Here is a 24,767-nt window from a genome sequence, read left to right as displayed (position 1 = left end):
GAACCTGTAGCTTGTGTGATAGATAGAAGGGACACCTCGCTGATTACTGGACACAATGGGGCACACTTACTTACCTGGTCCAGTCGCGATCCAGCGGCACGCTCACCAACGAGGATTCGGGTCTGCCGGGATTCACTAAGGTCATAAGACCGATATCCAACAGGTGTCACTGCTGCGACGATGTCCGCCGGAGTTCACCTTCTTTGTCCCGGTGCATGTAAGTGCTGATCTTGCGACACAAATTCTTTTTTTAAATTCCGCGGTTTTTCCAAATCCATCAGGTTGTCTGACAGCCACAAGCAGGAAATATGACCTACAGTACATGTCATTCCTTTATTAGAGAACCAAACCCATCTGTCACATGCCCACTGATCAAAAATTGTAACATTTTAAGGCCACTTTCATAGGGTCAGTATTTAGCACCAGCATCTGAAAGCCAAAAATCTAACAGAACCTACACAAAAAAAAAAATTATAATGGAAAGATAGTGTTCCTGGTTTTAGCTTGCAAATACTGACCGCAGCCTAAGGGTGGTGCCACACGATTCAGTTTTGTAACTAATCAAAACGCACTGAAGCAGCCCGCAGAAGAGTACATATGCGTTTGTCTGCAAACGCCCGCAATCAGCGCCGGATGTCTTGTATTATGTAAATGCAAGACACCGCGCGCTTATTGCCGGTCGCATACAAACGCATATGTATTGCCTATGGGCAATGCATGCACCTGTATTTCTACTGTACACATCAACTATAGAAACCCCAATATCCCATCACTCAAGTGTTTAGGGTGACATAGTCATATGTAAGTATTACTACAGAACCCTGCCCCGAAATCTCACCTAGACATGTTGATTGCAAATGTAAACACTCAAGCTGCAATTTTTTTCAATCCAACCATGACATGTAAACTTGCCCCAGGTGTGAAATTCATAGCCCCCTAAGAATGAAAATGCTATAACCTCCGTCACCTCATATTCTAAGGAAGTTAAAAAAATTGGAGAAACAAAAACAGAACCCCCTGAAACAAATAAAGTCCAGATTTTATTAATATACAAAGTCACGTCTTATGTGTGGACTGCTGAGGAGTTTATACAGACATACACGTTATTTCTAATAAATATTGTCTGCCTTGTAACATGTCTCCAGTATGTGACAGATGGACTGGGTGGAGTGTCATAAAGTGACTGCATGTGCTCAGGAGACCTCATCTGCTACAGATTGCCCCCCGTGGTTTGTCCTAAGTCAGTTTCCCCAATAATAAACAGAAGAGCACATTAAAAAAAAACAAGGGCTATCCAGAAGATGTGGGATACTGATGGCTTAAGATGACATGTTACCTCTGAAATGAAAGCTACTCGGATACTTAGATAACATTGAGGGTCTTTTTAACTGCAAATATAATGTCCTTGACTTGTGGTGTGCAGTTATCTTCTAATATCTTGGCATAAGGCATGGGAACGTCCGCGCCAGTCACACGGAACACAGGGGAATCCAGGTAATTGAAAGCAGGTCCTGGAAAAGACAAAAAAAAAAAACCGCTAGATTCAATTAAACACTGATTTTGTATTTATGTATTAGGTGGAAACCTTCTTCCTAATGCTGGACAGCCCTACAAAGGGATCCAGCCATAAAAAAAAAAGAAAAAAGATGGAGCTGAGCAGATTGTAAATAATGTCCTATCTGCAGGCAGCATGTTATATAGCAGAAGGAGATGAGCAGATTGTACATAGTGTCCTATCTGCAGGGAGCATGTTATAGAGCAGGATGAGGTGAGCAGATTGTACATAGTGTCCCATCTGCAGGCAGCATGTTATAGAGCAGGATGAGGTGAGCAGATAGGACACTATGTACAATCTGCAGGGAGCATATTATAGAGCAACAAATTTACCTTCCATGATCTTAGCGCAGATTTCAGCTCCTACTCCGAATTGCGGCCACCCTCCTTCTACAGTCACTAGATGGTTTGTCTTCACAACACTGGCTTCTATTGTTTCAATGTCCATTGGCCGGATTGTACGCAAATTAATGACCTATAAGAAAACATTCAGAGGACCGTAATAGGGTTGTACATTTGTTATTCCGCCTCCAATAGCAATTTCAGATTCTATTCACACCTCTTTAGCCAATATTATGTGTAAAAGCCAAAATATCCATAGGTCTTAAATTTACCAGGTAGAGGTCAATCTAATGTCCTTTACATCTCTGCCACACTGCTGTAATTTTGGGAAACAAATTCCACTACAGAGCCATACATTGAGCTATTTGTAAGAGGTGCAAGTCAGGAGGTCTGGCCGATGTACACTTTGTATGAACAGACACGTACTGAAAGTTTTTGCCACTGATTGATACCAGTTTCTATATAGAGGTGGGGAGGACCAGGCTTAAATATGTCCAAAATGCAATGATAATAAAATTGTAGGATATAAGGTGTACAATATCATATGGCCAATTGTAATATGTAATCTATTTACCTCACAGTCAATTCCTTCTTTAGCCAGCACACTGGCGGCCTCTATACAATGACCCACAGACCGGGAATGGGAAACCAGAGTGATCTGACTGCCTGTTATGGGAAGGAAAAAAAAAGTGGTGTTATACATTATACATATGATATCCAGTCTGACGCCTGCAAGTGTCTTAATAAAGGGTAACAAACATTTGTGTGTGTTGGCATAACCGAAGCCTGAAAGTAAAAAGTGATTAATGGAAAATCTACAACAGAGTCCTGCCACTAGATCCAACTGGATAAAGGTGCAAGATGGCACTTTCCATCCATTTCTATAGGAGACGAACAATCCCATAGGTGGTAGTTATGGGTTCCAAGGGTGGGATTGCCTCCCAGCTCACATATTCTATAGTTATGCCATTATTACCCCTCACCTTGTCGCTCTATCTTTGCCTTTCCGATGGGAATGACAAAGTCTTTGGATTGGGCTTCTTCTGACAGCTCAAAGGGGACACCATACATCAGCTCATTCTCCAGGACCACCACTGTAAATAAAAACCATGACAGATGAGCATGGAGGAGACCCCCCCCTGAGAGCTAAAAGCAGACTGTTATAGTTCCCTCGGCCCACCTACCTGGGTTATCATCTCGGATAGCAGCTTTCATAAGACCTTTAGCATCTTCAGCATTCCAGGGACTCACCACCTTCAGTCCTGGGCAGTGCCCGTACCAGGCAGCGAAGCACTGGGAGTGCTGGGCAGCCACCCCAGCTGATGCACCATTCGGCCCCCGGAATACAATTGGGACTGGCACGAGGCCGGCTGACATGTAATATGTTTTAGCAGCAGAGTTAATGACTTGATCGATGGCTTGCATGGAGAAATTGAAAGTCATGAACTCGCAGATTGGCCTCAGCCCGGCCTGTCCAGAAATAAAGAAAATATATATATATATTTGTTGGAAATTTTATTTGATTGTTCATTAGCAAAACTTCTACACATACAAGACTTAGCCGCTCACCATTGCAGCACCAACAGCAATCCCAGCAAATCCCATCTAGAATGGGGAGAGAATAGAACAAATATATATTAACGCATCTAATCAGACATAAAGACATTAAACAGAAGAGAACCCAGAGCCTATGAGAACATGGAGTGATCGACAGGAACTAAAGGAAATCTACCATCAAAATCCACCATGATAAACCAGGGACTCCTTCCTTCTAAAATCAACTTTTACAATTATGCTAATAAATCAGAAGAGATCTGTACTGCACTTCACAGGCTCATAAGCAGAATTGTATAAGTTGATTTTAGAAGGAAGGAGCCCATGGATAACAATTATAAGAAGATGAGCACAGTCACAGTGCCTGAGTAGGTGTTGGATTTTGATGGTAGATTTCTTTTAATCCTAAGCTTTTTCCTCACTCGTTGTATGGAGAATAATAAAATTTTAAAAATTAAAAAGACAATTTTCGATTTTTTCCAAAACGTGGTGATAGAATGAGGGAATTACATGTCCAGATATAAAGCATCATGCAGGAGTTCCGTTTTAACAACTGATATAATGCACCATTCACAGTTTTGCCGAAACTAGGAGGTTGTAATTTGATTGTCTCAAAGATTAACCCATGCATGTCTATCACGGGCTTCTCGTCCTCCATACATCTCACCCATGCCGGCGGCTTTACAAAACGAATTTCTCCTTTACTCCTAGTGTCCAGCCTTTTCTTTATCTGTAACAGATACCTGCTTCTCCTCGTACCTCCATCCCCAATGTTACCATACCACCGCCTCGTGTCTCCAAGAGGAACAAACGTAGAGGCTAAGTAGGAGGAGCAAGTGTCAGCCCCTCCCATATCCATCTCATTTTAACGTGTTCTTTGTTGAAGCTAATGAACAACATTGCAAAACACAGGTCATTTTGGGGATTTCTATGTGCAAAGTTGTAAAGGTCTCCTACCTCAGATATTGGGGTGTCCATAATCCTTTTATCACCATACTTTTTCCAAAGACCTCTGCTGACCTGAAAGATTGAAAGAAATTGTCACATCACTGGACAGAAACACACTGTATGTCATCAAAGAAACTGCCAACAAATGGCTGTGGCAGCTGCTTCAGAGATTCTCCTCGCACATAGATATCTCCATATTTTACATTCAATTTATTGAAAGAATGACATAAAGGCAATAGAAACAGTTCAGATCTATAGTTTTTTTTTTTTTACCAATGGGAATTTGTGTTAAAGGAACCATATTCAGTACGACAGCCTTAAAGGGGTTTTCCCACAAACGCAAGATAGTTCATAACCAAGGGATAGGGCCCAAGTTGCTGAGCAGTGGGGGTCTCAGTGATGAGAACCCCCACAGATCACAAAAAAAAAAAAAAAAGAGGGGCCTGTCGGACCCCTCGTCCCTCCTCAGACTAATAGAACAGGCGCATGACCGTTCTGTTCCATAAATCTCTATGGAGCTGATGGAAATTGCTGAGCACAGCGCTTTGCAGATACTACAGTAAGCAGTGAAGTTTCCACCTACAAATCACAAACAAGCACATATAATGTGTGGGGACATTACCTAAAAGTCTTCATAGTGTGTAAAAGAGGACAGTGATATTAAACAGGACATATCCGGTCATCTTTAGACCCTAAACGAACTACAGGTTCGTAGTGTCCCAAATTGCCCTGACAGGTTCCCTTTAAAGCGATGTAGTAACACTAGTGGGACGCATATAAGCTTTGTGCACCTTGTATGCTCCATCGTACTGAGCCACCTCCTCCCCCAACAGAAACACTCGCTCATCTCTTTCTATCTCTTCATCCAAAGCCTGGTTGATGGCATCTCGGACGGTGACCTGAAACAAGCAAGAAACTGGATTGTGATTATACAGAACACACTAAAAGACAAACAACAACAATAACTATTTTACACTTAACAAATCATGGCCTAGTATATTATATTGATTAGCAAGGCAATAGATGATCAAACTTCTAATGAAGACACAGACGATACAGGAATATGTAGCAAGACAGCCGTGTGAGGTTATACTAGAGGTGACTGGAGGACAAATGTAACCCAAGTATACAAGACACTGCAGAGTCCATCTGTATTTTAAGTTGCCCCTCCTGTTCACTAGACTACGGGTCTTATTACACAGACTGGTGATCAGGCAGGACAGTAGCGGCTCAGCTTGCCTTATTACAATACAATGTATATAGGAGAGTAATCACTACAGCCATTATTCCTCTTCTTTTATGTTGTATTGAATAGGGGCAGCACGTCACCAGGAGTAATTACACAAGCCAATGATCAGGAGCAGGCGTCTCCTAATCATCTGTCGTATTTAGTCTGGGTCACATTGATGCTGGACCACACTCTGTTCTTTTAGTGATCTATAATGCTGGAAGTCGCGGACTGATCCCAGAACCGCGGTCCCATACACAAAGCAACATGTGAGTGCGGGACAGTAGACCCTCAGCCAGGCGTAAACTCACAGCATCACACAGGCTCCATCTGGAATACACAGCAGTCAGTACAGAGAACCGGTCACCAGATTTTACCCCAGCAAACTTCTAGCACCCTCTGGTAGGGTATGAGATGTCCTTTCTGGAATTCCCTCTTATTTGAAATCTCATCTGTTTACCTACATAAACCCTCCATCAAAGTCAGGCAAGTATGACCCCCTCAGGGTAGTGTCAAATCAGAAGTCTATATCTGAAGTTCTATAGCACCTTGAAACACACTGCTGGTGTCATATTAAAGAAATGGATATAGAACCAGAGCTACAGGTAGCTAAAGGCATAGTAGGAAACGCGAGCTGTGGATAAAAATCCAGTTCTGTAGCCTGCTGAAACATAAGCCTGATGGGATGTAAAATATGAGATTCTTATTTTCAATAAAACACAAAAATCTTGTTTCTATAGAACAGTAGATAGTGGCTTCTGAAGTGAACTATCCCTGTAACCAGAAAACATGACAACTTGTGACCGTGTGATGAGAAGAGTTATTTTTTCACACGACTCTGGATATTTTATATTTTTTTTATAGTTAAATGGGCGAGATAGGAATATCTAGAAATTACATTTCATCCCATACCATGGGGTAGTAGTTTAGTGGGGTAAAACCTGGTGGCGATTTCAGTTTAATCCAGATTTTACTGGATTCAATACGGTCACCTAAAGCCAGTCCAATAGGATCTTATCTGTACAGTTCAACTATAAAAAAAAAAAATCTTCTCCAAAGTCCTTTAAAAATTGACTCGTGTATAAGCAGAGGTAAGGTTTTTCAGCACATTATTTGTGCTGAAATACTCGGCTTATACATGAGTATATACGGTACCTTGTCCTCACAGTCATTGATTTCCTTTTGTAAGTCTTCTACTGTGTATAAAGTGAAGATAATTTCAAATAAATGCAGCCCAGCCTTGTTGTTCCTTAGGAATGAGATAGCTGTCCTTGGATACGACCACCGCCGCACCATGGCAGTGGGGACCATACATGTGCTATTGAGGATCTCGACCACCTGGATTCGGCGATCATTATCACAGAACGGCTGTGGGACATGCAGTAACTCCTGGACATTTCATATGCAAAAATGATTTGTTTTTTGTGCAATCACTTCAGCAGCAGTTATTGTATCCAAGAACAACAATCTTGTTTCTAAGGGACAACATGGCTACTTTTATGGGAAATTATCTCCACACAGGTATCATAGTTTATTTATACGGTTGAAAATAGACACATGTCCATCAAGTTCAACCAAGGAAGGGAAGGGATTGCATGAGGAAGGGATTTAGGGGAAACAATTCTATATAACATAACCATCAATGTTATTTAGGTGTAAAAAGGCATCTAGCAGGGGTCTGAGGATCTATTTGAGCCCAGGCAACCCTTGAGTCTTGGTTTTCTAAAAACACAATTTGCTCATTTTATTACTCTTTGTCAGATGTCTTTTCCCCCTCCCTAGTGTGCTTTCCCTAATGTATGCGTCTATAGAGTTAGAACCGAACCAAACCAAAAGGTAACAATATCTTTGTGTTGATAGGCTATTGGCAAGAGGCACTGGATTCACTGCGAGGTGCAGTCCATAAAACAACTCCAAGTCCGTGAGAAGCTCATTGGATGCGTAGACTCCCAACATAGGAAATTGGGTTCATTCCCAGTGGCAGTCGTCTATAGCTGCCATCATGCGACATTTTAGAACAGAAGGAGGATATGGATACCTCCTATAAGGTGGTCGTATCTTAGGGTTCCATAGCGTTAAAGGAAACCTACCACCACAAATCTACCTATAAAGGTAGATCGGGTGGTAGGTGAATCAATGGGACGTGAGGATAGCCCTTTTAAGGGCTAATCCTCACGTCCCCGCACTGTTTTATAAACTTTTATTACTTATATATGTTAATTTACTTATGCGGCTACCGGGGCGTGGAGTAGCCGCATCTGAGGTTACACGAGGCGGCTACTCCACGCCCCGGTAGCCACATTACCCCTCCTACTCACCATGTTCGGCGCGCAGCTGCTCATAGCTGCGCGCCCTCGTCCGCCGATCCTGCCGTCTGCGCATGCGCAGAACAGCAGGCCCGCGCCTGCGCGGTCACTGCTCTGAAGCCGGGGCTGCGCAGGCGCGGGCCTGCTGTTCTGCGCATGCGCAGACGGCAGGATCGGCGGACGAGGGCGCGCAGCTACGAGCAGCTGCGCGCCGAACATGGTGAGTAGGAGGGGTAATGTGGCTACCGGGGCGTGGAGTAGCCGCCTCGTGTAACCTCAGATGCGGCTACTCCACGCCCCGGTAGCCGCATAAGTAAATTAACATATATAAGTAATAAAAGTTTATAAAACAGTGCGGGGACGTGAGGATTAGCCCTTAAAAGGGCTATCCTCACGTCCCATTGATTCACCTACCACCCGATCTACCTTTATAGGTAGATTTGTGGTGGTAGGTGCCCTTTAATACTCGCATCTGAGTCACCCATCATTTATCACTAGATGCCTTGCAAAGTTAAGGTAAAGAGAAGGTCCCCCCCTCAATTACAAATATCTCTAACATAAAACGGCATCTAGACCCTTCTTCAAGCTCTCTGCTGTCCCTGCTGTGACCAGCGCCTGAGGCAGGCTATTCCAAAGATTGACAGTTCTCACAGTAAAGAAGCCCTGTCACCTCTGGTGATTAAACCTTGTTTTCTGCAGATAGGACACCAGGTACAATCTGCTCAGCTCCTCATAGGTTCATGTATTGAACATATTTGTGCTTTTCAAACCTTAAAGGAAGGTTTTTATTGATCAGCTATCCTTAGTGTATGTGATAAAATGAGGGAGGTCAGACACGTGGTATCAGCTGGATGAAGCGGTCGCTCTGCTGTACAGTGAGCGCCACTTCTGCTTCACAAGTCAGAGACATCAAGTCCTTTCCTCACCTGGTTACAGCATAAAGCCATTCAGGTAAATGGGTCTATCAGTACCAAGCGCAGCCACCATACAGCCAACGGCGCTGTGCTTGGCCGTCCTTGAAGAGGCTCGGGAGACTGCAGTGTCTTTTATATTTCACACACACATATATATATAATTTTCCTGGGGACTCTAATATATTATATCGCAGTCCCCAAGATTTGGGTTCCCCACATCAACCAATCACATACAAGCTTGTCCTGGCAGCTATGACACCCATAAGGTTTGGATCACATTGACCTGCAGGGTTAGGGTCACGGTCAGGGTGAGGTTTAGGGTCACACTGTACCTGGAGGGCGGCGGGCGCGCTCTTGTGCAGTTCCCTCCGCAGTATGGCGGACACTTGGTTCTGTGGAGACAGCAGACAGTTAGTACCAGGCTCCCGGCACATCAGTCACACACACCGCCCCCGCCCCGTCCTCACCTTCCCCGCACAGATCAGTCTCCTCAGCGCCGCCATCTTGCCTCTGTCCTCTGACAAGACGTCGCCCTTCGCCAAACCGTCCTCCAATCAGAATAACGGCGTGAGACCACCTCGTCAGGTGACTATTCTAAACCAATCACAAGTCGGATACGGTCCACGCCTCTACCGTGCCCTCACTGAGACATGAGGGGCGCGGCGAGAAAAAATGTTGCCGTGCGACCACCAATCAGAGGGCGCAGCAGGGAGGGGGAAAGCGGTACGGAAAGCGATGAGGATCAGTTCTATCATTCTCACGGGATTGTGGGGAGGAGTCTGTGGAGCAGGCCGCGGGTTTGTCGCTGTACACACTGGGGTGATTGCTGGGATCAGGTTCTAGGCGCTGGATTTGCTTCTCACCTATACAGGTAAGGACGGAGAAGGATCGGGGGTCACAATGTAGTCGGGTCGGGTAGCTGGGAAGTGCTGCGCTAGTAATGTTATTTATTACATCTGTTCAGATCAGTCTAATCTGCTAGTAGATTGTCTGTGCACATCAGCCAGTGTATTGTATCTATCTATCTATCTATCTATCTAGTAAGTAGTATTTGTCCCGATCTGCCTCCATGGTGACAATCCCATCGTCTTGTCATTATAAAAATCACCAGTTTCCTTGGTTTTGCTGTTTCGGCAGTCGTTGCACATAGAACAATGTTTTTTTTCCAGTATCCGGAGCATCTGTTAGAATCCAGTCAATAACCTTCCATATATGACCGACCCGTTGTAAGTCAATGGATCAAGATCAGGATCAGACAGATTAGAATCTGTTATACTGGATGCTATAAGCATTGCCAGTGTGTACTGAGCCTTACAGAGGTCCGGGTATTGCCAATATTTGCTTGCTGCGACGCAAGATCTGTACATGTCCTTTTTTTTTTTCGGGTCACCATCTTTGCAACTCAATTCCTTAAACTAGTGCTTGCAAAAACATTAAATTACTGGCGTAATGGTAATAGAAGGCCGATAGGATGCCTGCTAGGGGGTAACTCTATAAGGTGCATTAAATCATCACAGGGCACACGTTCATTAAATTATATCCTACATATAAAGGGGGTTCATATAGGAATAAATCTTCAGGGATCGGATGATCTGGGGAGGAACCTAATGTAAGTGTTCGCTTTCCACTTAGTGCCACCACAGACAGAATGAGGCGTTACCATTTGTTAATTTAAATGAAATTTACCATCAACAATCTACCATAAAAAAACAGGGAAGCTTAGTCATGGATTCACTGTGACTGTGGAAATCTTCTTCTATTTGTTATCCATGGCCTCCTTCCTTCTAAAATCAACTATTAAAATCACGCTAATGAGTCTGAATGGCTAGAGGTGGTATTACCAGGGCCCCTCCTTGCTGCCAGAACCATCTGTTTCCATCTTTTCTCCCCTCTCTCTATCTGGTATAATCTCACTGCAGCAAAGAAAGTTTATGCACACGGTTGGAAGGGGGAAAGTTCTCCTGCACAGTGTTATAGCCTATGAATCTGCAGCACAGAGGAGCTCTGGTAACAGACCCAGGTGAGTAATTAGCATAATATTAAAAGTTGAATTTAGAAGGAAGGAGGCCATGGATAAGAAATATAAGATCATGATAATCCTGATGGATTTTGATGGTAGATTTCTGTTAAATAAATGAGGAAGGGGATAGCACGTCCTTCACCCTGTAGACTAATCAGATGTATAAGAGATGATTTGCCTGGGGCTAAGCTTCCTGAGAGAGGTTATCAGTAGGCAAACAAACATGACCAGTGTTTAGGACCCTCCATCTTATCTCTATGAATGTGGTAATACATTACTCCAGTACTTACCCTGAGTTACAGGCTGTTGCAGTTCGGTGCTGCAATCACAATTCTGGAGGCTTCAGAGCAAAAATCTCCCAGAATTCCTTTTTGATTCAACAGCTATAGTGATTAACCCCAGCTTGGTCCATGCCTATGGAGATGCTACATGAAGGTGGTGTGGGTGCTGTGCCCCCTGTATATCACTATGTACCCCCATAGAGCTGAGCAGTGACACCTCCCGTGATACAGATGCGCCGTCTCATCAGATTTATATTGTTATCACAGCGCTGAGCAAAACACATTAACCCCGCCATGGAGCCGACGTCTGCTCCTCATCAATTATGGATGATTTTGATGAGATCATCCTCTATAAACATTCACCTGGGCCGGAGATGAGATTGTAGAGTGTAATTCACTGCGTTATTTAAAGCAGACGGCTGGTTTTACTCTGGCGTATAATGTGTAGCTTGGTCGTACGTGTCACATCCAGGTATGTGCCAGCAGAACATCGCCCCAGGCAGCTTCTTCTCATAAGGTCATCCTGGTCCGGTAAGTGACACACATGGTCACAGCCATCCATGTCATCCATGACCCAGAGTCATGTTCTGAAGCTCCTGTGCAGGTTCTGCAGGGTCTATGGCTACTCACACCCTATGCCAGTTCTCACCAGCCATAACTTTTTAGAAACCCTTCTGCTTAGATTGTACCAGGTGTCCTAAATGTCACCTCTCACATCACCCTGTTGCCAGTTTTGGGTTGTCGTTCCTTGGCCCACTTATGATAGATGCTAATCACTACGTACCTTGAACACCCAATCAGACCTGCCATCTAGGACATGTTCTGCCCCAGTCTTATCGCCATCACTATTCAGAACTGTCCAAGTCACTTGATGACCCCTTTTCACTTTACTTGATCTCTGCTATTTATGAAATGTCTTAAAGGGGTTGTCCACTTTTAGCAAATAATTGATATGGTTTGTGTAATGATATGTTCTATAACTTTCCAATATACTTTCTGTATCCATTCCTCTTTTCCATAGCGTCCCCCATGACGGCCCCAACTGGAGGATGACCCTTGACCTCTGTAGGGACAGGAAGCAGAGAGGTTAAATACCCCACCCCGGCATCCGTACACCAGTGGCTTCCTGTCCCTACACAGGGCAGGTGGTAGAGAGAAGTCTCTCCTCATCCCCAGCGGTTGGGACGGTGAGGGGGGACCTAAGTGGCGCAGGGAGTCGTCCCTTACCCTAAGGCGGTCTCGGCCTCGATCGGACTTCGGTCCTTTCCTCTGCCACAAGCAGAGACGCCATTTTCTCCGGCTCTGCCCGCAGCTCTGCGCAGCTAAGGACACCCGGAGCGTGTCCATCGCAGAAGTCACGTGGAACCGGCTGCCGTCCGACTCTGGTGACGACTTCCGCCGGAAATGACGGGACCGGATGTGACGTCACGATGGCGCGGCCCGGAAACAGGAGCGTGGAGCGGTAAGATTCAAAAGCGAGATAGTCATGTTGATCTGAGGTCTAACAGTCGCTCCTTTAGCCCTGACTCAAGCATACCCTGAGATCGGACGCTATTCTAGGCATTTCCAGCCATCAAGGTCGGTTACATGCTGTTTTGTTGCCTCATATGTGTCTTATCCAGATCCAGGCCTATATACATGTGTGTGTCTCTCTTAGGGACCTGTGCAGTATATCCCTCATTTCAAGATACCTCAGGTACTCCTTTATTTGTATTCCAATTGGTTAATAGCAGAATTTATTTCACTTTCTGTTAAAATGTTTAGGCTTACTGATACCTGTGGTCCCACAATTGGGAATATGGAGACGCATGGCATGGAGGCTGCGAGTCTGGATCTCTTATCCTTGAACCCTGTAAGTAGGGTTAATTAGGGATAGGGTGGTGGGTCACCCACATATCCCTGTATTATCACATAGGGTCCGGTTAAGGACTAATTACTTCTCCTTCTCCTTGGTAGGAGCCCAGGGAAAAGGAGAAGGATAAAGGGAGAGCTAAAGATCAGTCGAGCGCGAAAAGAGCCGCTTCAAGGAAGTGCAACATGTGCTCAGAAAAGCTCCCTGCAGACTACAAAAAACCAGTCTGTAAAACCTGTGTGGATAACCTACTCAGAGAAGAGAGGTCTTCTTTTGTGGATGAAATGCGCAGTTTTATAAGGGATGAGGTTAAAACATCTATAGCCTCATCTATAACAGCTCTTATACCTCAAGAGCCTCTGCATAAAAGACAACGAGTTATGGAATCCATGTCAGACTCCGCATCGGACTCGGAAGGGACCAAGGAATCTATTGATATGGAGCCAGGACCATCCAATTCAGCATGTAAAATGGAATCTAGATATTTACTAGCTTCAGAAGATCTGGAACCACTTCTAAAGGCTATGAGGGATACCCTCAAGATCGAGGAGATAGAGGAAACTAAATCCATTCAAGATGAGTTATTTGGACTCCTTAAGGTTAAGAAGAGGCGAGTGTTTCCCATAAATAACACTCTTAAGGAGCTGATACTTGAAGAATGGAGAGAACCGGAGAGTAGAATCTCCATTTCTAGAGAGTTTAAAAACCGTCTCTCCTTTGATGAAACAGAAGCAAAAATTTGGAACTCTACCCCCAAAGTCGATGTTCAAGTCACCAAAATGACTAAAAAGACGGATCTTCCATTCGAGGATGCAATTCAGCTAAGGGATCCTCTGGATAGGAAGGCGGACAGCCTTCTAAAAAAGACATGGGAATGTGCCATGTTGAATCTAAAATCTAATATTACTACGACGTCCATGGCGCGCACTCTGTTTCATTGGATTTCAGAATTGGAAGGTCATGTTAGAGACGGCACTCCAAGAGAAATGTTATTGGGCACATTCTCCACCTTAAAAGCAGCTACAGCCTTCATTGCAGATGCCTCAGCGGAGGGAGTAAGGATAAGTGCCAAGGAAGGGGCACTGTCAAATTCGGTTAGAAGGTCACTCTGGCTTCGCCAATGGACCGGTGATTTCAGGTCAAAATCAAAGTTATGTGGAATTCCATTCGAGGGGGAATATCTTTTCGGTTCGGAACTCGACACGCTTTTGGAGAAGGCGGCGGATAGGAAAAAGGGGTTCCCGGAGTCCAGGAGTAACCCCAGGAAACAGCCCTTTCGGGACGCTAAGGACAGAAAACAGCCCTTTAGAGGGAAAGGCAAGCAAGGTAGATGGAGCTACCCTAAAGGAGGGAAAGGAAGAGGCTTCCTACTCAGTGCCAGCAACTCTGCCCCGGCTTATAGAAAACAATGACGCCAGGGTGGGGGGAAGACTGTTAAAGTTCCACTCTCAATGGACTCAAATAACATCAAACCCCTGGATACTAAGTATTCTTCGGGAAGGTTACCATTTAGAATTGACTTCTCTTCCTCCCAGAAAATTTGTTCTGACCAAGCAGCCCTCAGAAAATCTCTCAGACTCATTATGGTTGGAGATACAAAAACTAATTCGACTGGACGTCATCATCCCGGTAGCTCAAAAACAGTTAAGAGAGGGACACTACTCCCCCCTCTTCTTAATAAAAAAACCGAACGGTGCCTTCAGAATGATTTGCAATCTAAAAAGATTAAACAGCCATATACTCTATCGAAAATTCAAGATGGAAACCGTGAGCTCGGCTGTCGTCCTGATACAACAAGGAGCGTTTATGTGTACAATAGACCTGAGAGATGCATATTACCATGTGCCGATACATCCAAAATCTCAGAAGTTCCTCAGATTTGCAGTTCGATCGCCTTGGGGAGAAGAGGTCCACTACCAGTACAAGGCACTGCCCTTTGGGATTTCTTCAGCCCCAAGGACATTCACAAAGATCATGGTCGAGGTGATAGCTTATCTGAGGCAAAAAGGGATACTAGTCATCCCCTACCTGGACGATCTGCTAGTGGTGGCCGGTTCAGAACAGGAGCTAATACGCCACCGAGATATTACAAGGACAATCCTACAACAGTTAGGATGGATGATAAATCTGGAAAAATCCAGACTAGTCCCAAATACAAAAGTCGTGTTTCTAGGAACATTGTTGGATTCGATCCAGCAGATGTCCTTTTTGCCACCAGAAAAAGCAGCAAGACTGAGACAACAGATTATGACGTTTCAAAAAAGGAATCATTGCACAATAAGGGAAGCCATGAGGATACTGGGGCTTATGACATCCTCCATTCAAAGCGTACAGTGGAGTCAAAGTCACACCAGAGCCCTTCAAAACTGGGTTTTGACCTCCTGGGACAAAAATCCCCAACACTTGAATCAGAAAGTCCAGATATCGATAGCAGTCAAGCAATCCCTGGAGTGGTGGACAAATACTTCAAACCTGGAAAGAGGAGTGTCATGGCATCCCTGGCCAGTGATAAACATTCAGACGGACGCAAGTCAGTCAGGTTGGGGAGCAGACATAGCAGGGCGACCCATTCAGGGGCTATGGCCATCGACAATCAGATCCCGTTCCTCGAACTTTCGAGAATTAAGAGCTGTCCTGGAGACTTTAAGAGCCAGCACTCAAAGCCTGAAGGAGAGTCATATAAGAATTTACTCAGACAACACCACCACAGTGGCGTATCTCCGTCATCAGGGGGGTACCAGGAACCCAGATCTCCTCAGTCTCTCAGACAAAATATTTGCTTGGGCAGAAGCAAACATCTGCTCTCTCTCAGCCACCCATCTAAAGGGGGAAAAGAATTTAATAGCAGACTATCTGAGTCGTCAGACTATAGACCACAACGAATGGTGCTTGAACGAGAACATCTTTCTACATCTCACACAAAAATGGGGACAACCAGTGACAGATCTCTTTGCCTCCAGCAAAAATACCAAGGTTCCCCATTTCTTCTCTCTGGAACCAAATACTCCGTTTGGCCAGAGGGATGCCTTCAGTCAAACTTGGAGTGGGCCTCTAATGTATGCTTTTCCTCCTATACCTCTCATAGCGAGAGTTGTTCAAAAGATCAGAGAAGACCAAGCGAAAGTTATTCTCGTTGTTCCCTGGTGGCCAAAGAGGAACTGGTTTCCGTGGCTAGGGAAGATGGCATTAGAAGAACCTGTCAGGCTGGAACCAGTAAACAATCTCCTATTCCAGGGTCCAGTGTACCATCCAAATCCACAGGCTCTCCAGCTCTCGGCGTGGATCCTGAAAGGATGTTGCTGATTGCCAAAGGACTGTCAAGCGAGGTAATTTCTACACTTAAAGCAAGCCGCAAACCAGTCACCCACAAGATCTATTCAAGAATATGGGGTAAATTTGTATCCTTTTGTGGTAGGACTCCTCCTAACCAACTATCCCCTAATATTTCACAGGTGCTAGACTTCCTGCAGGCGGGATTCGACAAGGGCCTAAAAACGAGTTCTTTAAAAGTCCAGATTTCAGCCCTCAGTGCCTTTTTCGACACCTCATTAGCAGAAAACAGATGGATCCAAAGGTTTGTCAAAGCTACTGCTAGACTAAGACCACATATAAAGCAAAATATCCCAAACTGGGATCTTTCGTTAGTGCTAGACTACCTCACAAAAATACCATTTGAACCTCTCGAGACGGTTAAACTCAGAGAATTAACGCTGAAAATTTCCTTTCTCATAGCCATAACAACAGCTAGGCGTGTAGGGGAAATCCAGAGTTTATCAATTAAAGAACCATATCTTAGACTGTGTGAGGATAAAATTGTGCTAATGTTAGATAAAACCTTCACACCTAAAGTAGCATCATCTTTTCATCGTAATCAAGAGATTGTTCTACCTTCCTTCTGCCAGAACCCAAAGCATGCCAAAGAACGGGAGTGGCATACATTGGATGTCAGAAGATGCCTGCTACATTATCTCGAAGAGACCAAATCCTGGAGAAAGGACGACAACATTCTCCTACAATTTAGGGGAAAAAACAAAGGCAGAAAAGCTTCAAAAGCATCCATCGCCAGGTGGATCAGAACGGTCATCAAAGAAGCTTATGATGCCAACAACCTGGACATTTCAGGGACTATTAGGGCCCACTCGACCAGAGGGGTGGCAGCCTCTTGGGCGGAAAAACGTGGGGCCTCTCTAGAGGACATATGTAGAGCAGCCACCTGGTCTACTCACCTGACTTTTGCTAAACACTATAGGCTAGATGTCCAAAGTGCTAGAGACCTAACCTTCGGAAGGAAGGTCTTACAAGCTGTTGTCCCCCCCTAACTATGTAATCTGGTACATCTCCAGTTGGGGCCGTCATGGGGGACGCTATGGAAAAAGAGAATTATTCTCACCGTTAATTCGGTTTCCATTAGTCCACCATGACGGCCCATATATATTTCCCACCCTGTAATTTGATTAAGTTAAAATTGCCTATTTGTTATGTGTGAATTGATAACATACAATAAATGGGTTGCATCCAAGGCCGGTGTAGTTATTTGGTAGCCACTGGTGTACGGATGCCGGGGTGGGGTATTTAACCTCTCTGCTTCCTGTCCCTACAGAGGTCAAGGGTCATCCTCCAGTTGGGGCCGTCATGGTGGACTAATGGAAACCGAATTAACGGTGAGAATAATTCTCTTTTTTTTCTAGATCTCTGCTTGCTGTCATTCTGTGGTTGCCGTCACACATACCGCTAGCGCTGCGTTTACAATCACAGTGCTAGCGCACAGGGACAGGCCTTGGGCCATTTGCATATGTGATTGGTAACCAGAACCCGGTGTCTTGCAATAAAACAATGCGAGACAACGGCTTCTGGTTACCGCCCACAGCTTTAGCTTGTTTGTGGATAAACACCGGTCCCTGGTCATGTTATGTCACACAGGTCCACGGCTCCTTATATCACAGTAATCCGAGCTGTGTGCTGTATCAAGCCGTGCACCTGTGTGACATCACATGATCAGGGATATAACTAGCCGTGCACCTGTGTGACCTCACATGACCCGGGATATAACAAGCAGTGCACCTGTGTGACATCACATGACCAGGGACCTGTTTTTATCCACAGAAACTAAACAATGAAGCTTCCTATAGAATGACAGCAAGCGGAGATCTAGAAAACTGTGGGGGATTGATACAGAAATTATAATTGTAGAAATTTTCCTTACACAAACAATATCAATTATCTGCTGATAGTGGACAACCCCTTTAAGGCATAGCTATGTTTGATATGAAGAGACTGGTTTACTCCAATACAAGTGGATTCTACCTCCTGGGTTTTCAGAGCATGAAATGGATGATTGCTGAGGTAGAAGGGTCATCCTGCAGGAGGACGTTCTGCTCAGTACTAGGAGTCTTGTTGTCCGTGTTCTCCATTACATTTTCTTATTCTTCCAGGTTTTGATTGTTCTTCGGTGATATCTGAAGCTACACATCTTCTAGACGAGGATTGATGCTGGAGACGCTGTAGGAAAGACTCTGCAATACAATACACAGGTCAGTGATTGATGTATTATATACTTGTTATCATGTCTCTTGGGTTCTCGGTGTGGATGGTCATCTCCATTGCTCTCTCCGGCTGTTGCAGAACCACCACCACTACCTTGTGCGTACTTGGGAGAGCTATGCAAACAGATGTGACACATCAAAAGTTATAAAGATCCCCCTGATGTTTGGCTGGAGAGTAATATTGTCTTCTTACCGTATTTTTCTGACTATAAGGCGCACAAAAAATCCTTTTATTTTCTCAGAAATCAAAGGTGCGCCTTATAGTCCAGTGCGCCATATATATGAACCGTAATTACAGACCACAGCTGCCTTGAACTGTGCACAGGTCTGCCACCTGCTGGTCATTCATCCTTATAATCAGGTGCGCCTTATAATCCGGTGCACCTTATAGTCCGAAAAATACGTTAATATGGTGCAAATTGTATCCTCCTCATGTGGGTTGGGGGGTGTCTTCTTCTGGATCATCGCCCTATTTTTTTAACCCTATGAATTCTGTGTGTTGCAGGAGCTGGACTGACAGATCGGTGCATGCATTCCTCAGCATTCAAGCGTCGGGTTCATTCCAAGCATCAGTCATTTGATCAAATGGACAATGGAGACTGGGGATACATGGTACGATATGGAAGACCACAGCAAATCTCATATTTGTTTAGTAGGGGGCGTTTTACTGAACCAATGTATCAAAAAATGAATTTATTTTTATTATGAATAACAATTAGTATTTGAAAATAACTTTGAGGGCTCATGTGCACAACCAGATTTTTTTATCTGTGTCATGTTTTTCGGAGATTCCATTTAAATTTCCATATATGGTCGGGTATGAGCCACAAAAAGACGTGCATTATGACTCACCACACCCTGCCTGAGCTGTGCGGCATCGCTAAAAACTATAGAGCCGGTCCAATTCCTGCCGGACTTTGCTGCATGGCCGTACTGCTCCATATGGAGAGGGGTAAGCAGCGCTCACTCTTCCCCTCTCCATTCGGCTTTTTGGCTCACAGCTCCTATTTGTTCACACATTCACAAATGGTGGCCATGAGCAAGCTGCAAAAACAGCAGCTAATCCATGTCCGGTATAGAGGTGCATTATTCCCGGGCACGCTGCAGTGGGCACACAGAGTCTCACCGCACTGGAGCCTGAATCAGTACTTTTGTTATTCTATCTAGCCAAATTTTTCAAAGATCCGGATCTGAGGCGTTGTGCTGAGTCGTACATTTTGATGCAGGTCCTGTTCCAGCCCGTAGTTGTGGCACGTGCCTCCCCGTAGATATGTATGGAGCTTTCAAAAATACTGATGCCACACAGGTGTCATCCCCATGCGGTCTGTAATTGCAGATCAGTTGCTAGGTAAAACAATCATGTGACCCTTCAAGGGGTTGGAACAAGCCAGTCCCATTTTTTACAGTCCGAAAATACGGATGACATACTGAACATTTTTTACTCCATACTGAAGAAACTCCGTTTTGAAACACAATACAATAGCTGAGGAGAGGGGATTTCGCTAATTACATTGGTGTTAACATTTACGTTTACAAACACAATGAGGCAGATTTATCAAGCTGTCTGAAAGTCAGAATATTTCTAGTTGCCCATGGCAACCAATCACAGCTCCCCTTTAAAATATTCATGAGCACTGGTAAAATGAAAGCTGAGCTGTGATTGGTTGCCATGGGCAACTGGAAATATTCTGACTTTCAGACAGCTTGATAAATCTGCCCCAATGTTTCGGCTCCTATGGTGGGGCACACAGAGAAGTGGACGGGAGTCCCTACTTTATATAATGCAAGGACATTCACTCTAGCGGCCGAATAGCGGCTTGTTTGGAGTGTCAGAGGGAACGTCCTGGCATTATATTTTCATATAAAGCAGGGACTCCCATCCACTGCACTATTTACAGCCTCTGGGATCGGGCCACCATATGGCGTTTACGCAAGCTGCATACATTAGTGTGAAGAGCCCTTACTGTGGTGTTAACACATGCGCTAACCCCATTTTAATGTATGTGTTTTGTTGATGCAATGTTAACACATGTGCATGTTAACAGTTGCTGTCCAGGTGCGGTGTAAGCTCTTCAATATAGCTTGTTGTTCTCTGCATAGCACCTGAAGAGCCGTAGCAATGTACAGAGAAAAGTTCTCAGTTCTATTGTTTCTTCCGGTAGGGTCTATGCCCTTAGACACCTAAGGCACAGTGTGTCACATACTCCAGTGATGTAAGATGACACGGTTTTTTAACCTTTGAAAACCCCCTTTAAGGATTTGCCATCACTCAATAAGATGGGAATACCTCCTGCATCTTTGATTCTATACTTAGATTTTTTATGGACAGGATTTCCCCCACTTAATGATGTGAATCTTTCTCTAGATGACTGATCCAGTGACACTGAATGTTGGGGGCCATGTATATACGACTTCGCTCTCCACGCTCACTCGTTATCCAGACTCCATGTTGGGTGCTATGTTCCGAGGCGACTTCCCCACCGCCAGAGACTCCCAGGGCAATTACTTCATTGACCGTGACGGATCTCTTTTCCGGTACGTGCTGAACTTTCTACGGACCTCAGAACTTACCGTTCCTGTAGACTTCAAGGAGTTCGATCTGCTGCGGAAAGAAGCTGATTTTTATCAGATCGAACCTTTGATACAATGTCTTAACGACCCTAAACCTTTATACCCTACGGACACCTTTGAGGAAGTGGTGGAGCTGTCTAGTACAAGGAAACTATCAAAGTATTCCAACCCCGTGGCTGTAATCATCACCCAGCTCACCATCACTACCAAGGTGCACGCGCTACTGGAGGGGATCGCCAACCATTTCACTAAGTGGAATAAGCACATGATGGACACTCGGGATTGCCAAGTCTCCTTTACTTTTGGCCCATGCGACTACCATCAGGAGGTCTCCCTTAGGGTGCACCTGATGGAGTATATTACAAAGCAGGGCTTTACAATCCGGAACACCCGGGTCCACCACATGAGTGAACGGGCCAACGAGAACACAGTGGAGCACAACTGGACTTTTTGCAGGCTAGCGAGGAAGACGGACGACTGATGAAGGCTCCAGCGAGATGCCCTCAGTGTAGGCGCTGGTCTAGATGATTGTCCTGATGACCTTTATATGTGCTTCTCCGCACATCGTAATTTATTAACAGCCATTGCTACTGGATGGTCCCGCTAACGTGACTCCTCCATTGTTCTGTTACCCAGCACGCATGCATGTGCCTAGACATGGAGCGATTCCCATGCTTCCACTTAGGCTTCCGAAACGTAATGCACATTACCCTGCTCAGTATTAATATGTGAACCCTCATATACAAGAAGATTGTCGCTGGACCTGAAGTTTCAGCCTCACGTTACATCATAATCAACTCTTGTGTAAGGTCAGATTTTCAACCTTTTTGTATAACTTTATTGTCTACAGACATAAGCTACAAAGAACAAATTGTGGGAGAGACTTTGAGCCGAGGGCGTTGTCGGCGCTGTCAGACAGTTTACAGATATGCAGTCACTTAAGATAACTACAAGACTTTGCTCCAAATCTTCAGTTATCGCAAAAAAAAAAAAGTTCTCGCTCCAGCATTGTTTACCTTGATCTCGCCAAATGCTCTCAAATGGATGGAACGGTAGAGAATGAACTTATTATCATCCGGATCTTATGTGTCTTTTAATCAGGTTTGCAAAGAACCAATATCTATGTGCATCATCACTAGTCCCTGCCACCCCCAGGGCTACATTTCCCCTTCCTACTGACTGATCTTTGTTTTACCTACCTCCAGTGATGACACGACATGTGGCCACCACTGAGGTCACTTCTGCACCTCTCATGTGATATCACCGGAGCGATGGAGATGGTGTGAATGGAGATGACAGGGGACCAGGGAACTTCTGGTACTGGAGCCATGTATTTAGAGAGATTAGTGTAACTTTTACCAAACCTGCATAAGAGGTTCCCATGTAGGATTATGATAAGATTGGGATCCCCTCCGTCAGTCATATGAGTCTTGTTAGAAAGTTTAGCATTTTCTTGGGATCTTTTTATGACGATAACCATTAAAAACCAAAACGGTAGAGATGCCAAGGTAGGCCCCCTCTCAGATTTGGGCTCATGCACACAAACCTATTTGTGTGATATCTGTGTTTTCAGTGACTAGTACACATCCCCATGCATTTCTATGAACTCATACATGTTAATGGTTTCCATTACCCCAAATATTGACTGCCTGGACCGCAAATTTTAGAGCAGATTTTATTCCTACCCAAGTACGTTTCAGTCTTTTTGTGTCATTAATGCAGTAGTGGACCTTACAAGCCGTACACAATGGCCCGCAGGTCTATGAATGTTCATGTACAGGTAGCCTTGTATAATACTCAGCTGAGCTGCAGTACCAGACATGGCCATTTACCAGGTATGGCACTGTTTCAGCCATCATAGAAGGTCTATTCATAGACAACCCCAACTAAAGTCTCCAAGCGCTACCTGGTACTAGTGTCAGCCACAATCCATGATCCCTATATAATACAGCGACTATTAAAGGAAAGGTATTTAGGATTTTTTTGTATTTATCACCTTTTCTTAAAGGGGTTGTGGAGTAATAGTAACGTATTCACTATCCACTGGGTAAGGGATAAGTTACAGATCCTAGGGGGGCTGACTGCTGGGACGGAGGGGGTGAATGTCCTTATGTCTGAAGCATTGTGATGGGCAGGGATCCTTCATAGTCCTATACAAGTAAATGAGGACTTTTGTTCCATAGTTTTTCCCCAGTAATCTATAACTTACCCCCTATCCATAGGGAGAACCTAGTAGTATGTGAAGAGGAACCATCGCTAGTCCAAACACTGCGATCTGACCCCACCAATATATGACCAATATGACAATATATGACCAATACTATGACTTATCCCAACTAAGAATATAGTTGATTAATCAAAAATAAATCCCAGATTACCCCTTGAAATATACATCAAACGCACAGAAAATACTTGGTCCATGAGTAAGTGCAAAATACAGAAAATCCGGATATCTGCCACTTCTCCGTAAGTGCAATGTCGTCTTCTTCTGTCCATCCGTATGTCCCAGTCATTTCAACACATGTAAGACGGAAGAGAATTGAGATTTCAAGCACAAATGTCGCCTTTCGTCGCTCAGATGCAATTTGGTGAAAAGTGTAATGACCAATATTCACGGCGAGGTGACGAGGGCGGCGCGGTATGGCGGTGCTGTACGTCTATACGCACATAAATCAGTATTAGTGAGGGCGAGACGGTTACAGGTATAATAGCCGAATCTATGCAGATACAAGTGACCAAACCCCAATTTATTGTAAGATTAGAACATTTTTTTTTCTAGATAGACTTTATAGCCTAAATGGTGGAGTTATTATTTTGTACATATGGTTCATTATGGAATAATAATGTATTTGCCTGCTTCAGATATTCTAATAAAAGGATTTGCCTGCTCAGTTGTTAATGCGCATTGTCTTCTGTATACATCACAATAGGAGAAAAATCTGCCCCATAAAGTCCATATAGAATAGAGTGGAGCTAGATGAGGGATTACTTATCAATCATTTCTTTTCTGTCCTATATGCACAGATCAGTCATAACACGAAAGGGGTTTGTATGTATATTAAAGACATAGCACCAATCATGAGGCGAGTTGAGCCTCTTGCCTCAAGCAGCACCACTTGCAGCAAGATGGGATCAGCATCAGAGTTGCAGTTACTTGCTACAAAAGCAAAACTTGACACTTAAAAATATCTTCTGACCCGATGTCAGGATGGGTGTGAGACACGCCTTGGAGAACCAATGTATTAAAAAAATAACATTATATATTACTACTGGGCGCCGTTCTATAGCTCGCCTAAGGCAGCAGAAAGTTTAGGTACACTCCTGGACGTAGCCATATGATAGGTCGCTAATATCCGATCTGTGGGGGGTCCAACTTGCAGGACCACCTTCCATCAGTTGAGAATTGAGCCTGAAGATCGCCTACGTTGTTTTTAGCTATGTGCTGTCCGTTGTCTCAATGGCAAGCGCACGTTCCCATGTGTTTCTATGGGCTGATATACACGGCTGTGGATTCCTCTGCCCGACGTATGAGCCGACTGCCCAAGCCACAAATAAAGAGCAGGTCCTATTACTGCATACGTTTTCGGATTCCATTATCGGAGCTCACACATCAATGATACGCAGGCTGCAAACGACGGACCACGGCATCGTTTG

The 24,767-nt window shown here is 44.5% G+C and overlaps 2 protein-coding genes across 2 annotated transcripts; one reads left to right on the top strand and one right to left on the bottom strand.

Moving 5' to 3' along the window:
- Nucleotides 1–1,018: 1,018 nt before the first annotated feature.
- On the bottom strand, nt 1,019–9,491 carry PDHB (pyruvate dehydrogenase E1 subunit beta). Its single transcript, XM_072128145.1, has 10 exons — nt 9,314–9,491; nt 9,179–9,238; nt 5,190–5,297; nt 4,408–4,470; nt 3,466–3,501; nt 3,081–3,366; nt 2,880–2,990; nt 2,471–2,562; nt 1,888–2,029; nt 1,019–1,511 (listed from the first exon to the last, which is right to left on the bottom strand). Exons 1-10 carry the CDS (start codon nt 9,347–9,349, stop codon nt 1,363–1,365), a joined length of 1,083 nt encoding a protein of 360 aa, XP_071984246.1. The 5' UTR covers nt 9,350–9,491; the 3' UTR covers nt 1,019–1,362.
- A 24-nt stretch (nt 9,492–9,515) lies between these two features.
- KCTD6 (potassium channel tetramerization domain containing 6) lies at nt 9,516–24,004 on the top strand. The gene is made up of 4 exons (XM_072128146.1): nt 9,516–9,717; nt 18,432–18,530; nt 19,048–19,154; nt 20,908–24,004. The coding sequence occupies exons 3-4, from the start codon at nt 19,071–19,073 to the stop codon at nt 21,592–21,594; spliced, it is 771 nt and encodes a 256-aa protein (XP_071984247.1). The 5' UTR covers nt 9,516–9,717; nt 18,432–18,530; nt 19,048–19,070; the 3' UTR covers nt 21,595–24,004.
- Nucleotides 24,005–24,767: the final 763 nt, after the last annotated feature.

The sequence above is a fragment of the Engystomops pustulosus genome, chromosome 10 (genome assembly GCF_040894005.1).
Source record: "Engystomops pustulosus chromosome 10, aEngPut4.maternal, whole genome shotgun sequence".
Lineage (NCBI taxonomy): Eukaryota > Metazoa > Chordata > Amphibia > Anura > Leptodactylidae > Engystomops > Engystomops pustulosus.
Note: the sequence above shows the minus strand (reverse complement) of the source record. Positions and strands in the feature narration are given on the sequence as shown.

What these genes read in the sequence shown, in the direction of transcription:
- PDHB (XM_072128145.1), bottom strand. Translation starts at nt 9,349, where the DNA reads ATGGCGGCGCTGAGGAGACTGATCTGTGCGGGGAAG. An exon ending in GACTGATCTGTGCGGGGAAG is followed by an intron (nt 9,239 to 9,313) that starts GTGAGGACGGGG and finishes CTGTCTCCACAG; the next exon opens with AACCAAGTGTCCGCCATACT. An exon ending in GCGCGCCCGCCGCCCTCCAG is followed by an intron (nt 5,298 to 9,178) that starts GTACAGTGTGAC and finishes TGCTTGTTTCAG; the next exon opens with GTCACCGTCCGAGATGCCAT.
- KCTD6 (XM_072128146.1), top strand. Translation starts at nt 19,071, where the DNA reads ATGCATTCCTCAGCATTCAAGCGTCGGGTTCATTCCAAGCATCAGTCA. An exon ending in ATGGAGACTGGGGATACATG is followed by an intron (nt 19,155 to 20,907) that starts GTACGATATGGA and finishes ATCTTTCTCTAG; the next exon opens with ATGACTGATCCAGTGACACT.